The following is a 3,627-nucleotide window of genomic DNA, read 5'->3' as shown; positions in this document are numbered from 1 at the left end:
GGCGACGTCAGGATACCAGTCGCAACGGAACTCCATGTAAAATATCATCCTGTTGGATGACCGATGACCAGATTATCGGATTGCTAAAGCCGAAGGATCAGTGACTGTGCCTGTCAAGGTGTTGATGACAAACAGCAGTAGTATATAGGCGGCTAGGGTGAACGAGAACCAACTACTCGCTCAGTTCATGGTTGTGTACGAGTGTGCTCTTTCACCAAAAAAGAACTAACGATTCATTATGATAATTATCATTTTTGATAATAATTCGTATCTAACCATACCGTAATATAACCATGTGATATTATACTTTAAGAGTTTTTAGTCATGTTTCGCCATAGATTGCGTCCATCCTTTAACATATCCATAATCCGGCACCGATCAAATCTACCTATACATACGTGAATACCTACTTATATATACATATATGTCTTTTATTCAATAAGGACGGCCAGGCCGTATTGCTTACAACTAACGGGGTAGCTTAGTCTAAGATACAATTCACAATCGTTTGAAGACATTTCCTTGTCCAAACCGTGAAAGGTCACCTTATCCCGGGTGTACTCGGCCACATAAAGGTCTTATTACGAAATAAGTCAAACGAATGAATGAATGATAAATATGAATCCAGCACCAAGCTTCTGTCATCTAAGTCGAAAATAAAACGGGCGTTATAACATGCGAACTAATATAAACTAGTTCACTCAGCACAAAAGTTTGGTCTAGTTTAACATTCCAACTACAAAATTCCAATAAAATCTGGTAATTCAAACTTTAAGTAAAAAAAATCTAAAATAAAATTAAAGAGAAATTAAAACAAACATATCATACGAAAACGAATGTCCCAAATATTGAAAAAAAGTTAAATAATCCGAATCATAAATATAAACCTACTCCTAACATAGGGTTTGCTACGTGTTTTTCAATCAGCTGTAGATTATGTAGCAGCACGCAATGTGACATACATTAGCAAAACGAACGTAGCAAACGAGTGGTTTCCGGTAAATACTTTATTTGTGAGAAAATCTTTTTATTATCTACGATTGCACCAAGTAACATAAAACAGACCAAGAGAATAAAACTAGTTATCATGAGTATGATATTTTCAGATGCACTATAATGACGAACACATATGGCAAATTTGAACCAATTACATGCTGGGGTTAGTACGAGCCCATGTAGCAAAATCCCAAAATCGATCACAAGGTCAGTATTTTCATTGAACCATCTTTGTATGTCGAGATATACAAATGATAAATAATTTTTTTTTGGGGTTTCTTCCTTCTTTCTTCCAATATTGTTAAAAACCACTTTTTAATTTGTCTAATTTTCGTCTAGTATTCTTACGAAAGACTTGCAATGCGCTGGGATGTAACAGCTTAATAGAAAACTGCTCCATTCTAAAATATCATTCTGCGTTTTATCAACTATATTGCCGTGCATTCCAATATGACTATTAACCTTGCCTATCAAGTCTGCTACTGGATTGGTAACGCTAGTAAAAGAAGCATTTGAAAACTGCTACTTGTACTTAAGGCACGCATCATTTGTTAGAGAATGATCTAATTGCAACCTCAATGATAATTCAATGATCATGTAAACTGTATTCGTGACTTTGCTGTTTTTTACTTTCATTGACAAACAATCAACAATAAAAAAATTAAATATGACATAAATCGAATAAATTAAAAAGTTAAATATGCGTACAAAGAGGTTAACGAAATGCAAAAAGTTCTAGAAAATTCAACATAGCAAATTTACCATTTCCCGCTGCTTGCTATGAAAAATACCTTACATGTTTAACACAGCAAATTATCACTAGTCGGTAGGTTGTTTATGCTCTTTGTGTTGCAAAAATGTACTTCCCTTATTGCACTATAGTTGGGTTTGTTTACTGCTACGATGCAGTAATGCAGTCGATCCGATATGATCAAAGTTATGACAGACAGCTACGACGGAGATCATCTAGTCTCGATTACGTGTATCGGGAACAGTCGGTCAACAAGCCTAACCCCGCTGGATGCCCCTTATTAGTTTGTTAGATGACTTGCCAGTAACGAACGATACAAAAACAAGGAAGTTAAAACAAGCGGGGCAAGTCAAGGAAGGGCAAGGCAGTGTACCACTAACTATAAGCACAATTGTACAGTATTTATCGCATGATGTGCACCGCAATGTTCTTTCATTAGTCTGAGAAAAGTAGCGCTCAAGTGTACAAGCATGGCCAGCTATGGTGTACTGTAAGTGATCGGTGTAAACTTAAATGTTGTTCTGAAGCGTATGAAATCGCTCTTTAGCTCTTAGTGGCTAAGTTGTTAAAACAAACCCGTGTTTACTAATGTACAAATTGTGTATTCTTTCTTCAAAGGACATTAATGGTCGTTGCATTGTTATGTGTGTTTGTGAAAGGACGCTCCAGTCACGTTTCCTGTCAGGTTGTGGAGAACAAATGGTGCACCGTGCAGCGACTACGAATCACAGCCCGAACAGATGTGCGCGGCTTAGTGTTTCCGGATGATCGATACGAGAAAATCCGCATTGGACAGTTCTATGATTTCGTCAACACAGACAGTACGATTGTAATTTTTTCAGGCGAGCTATTTTATCGCATGCGCCGCGTTCGATACCTACAGATGAATGGAGTTCGCATGGTAGGTCTTGATATGCCCGATACCGTCATCGAACTGGATGTGGCTGACAACTGGCTCTCCCGGGTGTACATAGATTCAGAAAAGAGCTACACCCTTCGGAAACTGATCATGCGCAACAATCTTCTCACCAGTATTACTAGTTTCAACTATCTCAACATGCTCGAGGAGTTAGATCTCAGTGAAAATATGCTGCACACGGTGAACTTTGACGTGTTTTCATTCATGCCTTACATCCGGCTAATCAATTTGGCTCGAAACCGCATTTTCAGTACTACCGCTGGTAATGGTGTCATTTCACTTGGTTTCCTTGAACAAGTAAATCTGGCAGAAAACATGCTTACAAAATTAGACGTTGGAGTATGGCTTTTCCCTTCATTGACAACCTTAAATCTCACTGGAAATCCTATTAGACGTTTGTCGTTGTCTAGTCAACAGTCCTTTCCACGTTTGAAAAATGTTTTATTATGAGAAAATTCGATAATGGTGTTAATATCAGATATAAACTAATTAGAATTGGATAAACAGGCTGCTAGGAAATAACATGCAACTACAAATAGTTCCCATTACACAATTGTTTCATATATAGTATAACATATCCTCTATAAATTGAGCATATTAACTACACATCCAGAAAACAATGACATATAATCTAGCAATTACTGTGAAATAAAACTGATTCCACCTTAAACATTTATGTTTTTGTTTATGAAACAAATGTTTGAAATGTGTAACTATACGTTGTAGTTACTGTGAAAGGGATTATATGTATTTTCGTTACTAACTCAAATATTCTCTCTACAACTCCATGAATCATAACCATAGGAAAAAAATCGCTTGACAAATACGTAGCACTGCTATTAAAGTAAAAGTAAAGTTCCACAAATTTACATATTTATTGGCTACCATGTTTTGTTCGATCAAGTTTCTCCAAGGCGTTATGTTCGTAGCCATAGTCACACTGCCTGATACCATTAAATGA

General features: G+C 36.7%; 1 protein-coding gene across 1 annotated transcript; it reads left to right on the top strand.

Moving 5' to 3' along the window:
- The first annotated feature begins 2,217 nt into the window (after positions 1-2,217).
- On the top strand, positions 2,218-3,116 carry LOC128709113 (leucine-rich repeats and immunoglobulin-like domains protein sma-10). The gene is made up of 2 exons (XM_053804097.1): positions 2,218-2,237; positions 2,366-3,116. The coding sequence occupies exons 1-2, from the start codon at positions 2,218-2,220 to the stop codon at positions 3,114-3,116; spliced, it is 771 nt and encodes a 256-aa protein (XP_053660072.1).
- Positions 3,117-3,627: the final 511 nt, after the last annotated feature.

This window comes from Anopheles marshallii, chromosome 2 (genome assembly GCF_943734725.1).
Source record: "Anopheles marshallii chromosome 2, idAnoMarsDA_429_01, whole genome shotgun sequence".
NCBI classification, from domain to species: domain Eukaryota; kingdom Metazoa; phylum Arthropoda; class Insecta; order Diptera; family Culicidae; genus Anopheles; species Anopheles marshallii.
This window is presented reverse-complemented; position numbering and strand designations above follow the sequence as displayed.

Excerpts from the sequence above, each read along its gene's own strand:
- LOC128709113 (XM_053804097.1), top strand. The coding sequence starts at position 2,218 with ATGGCCAGCTATGGTGTACT. Across the intron at positions 2,238-2,365 it reads ATGGCCAGCTATGGTGTACT|GACATTAATGGTCGTTGCAT; the intron begins GTAAGTGATCGG and ends CTTTCTTCAAAG.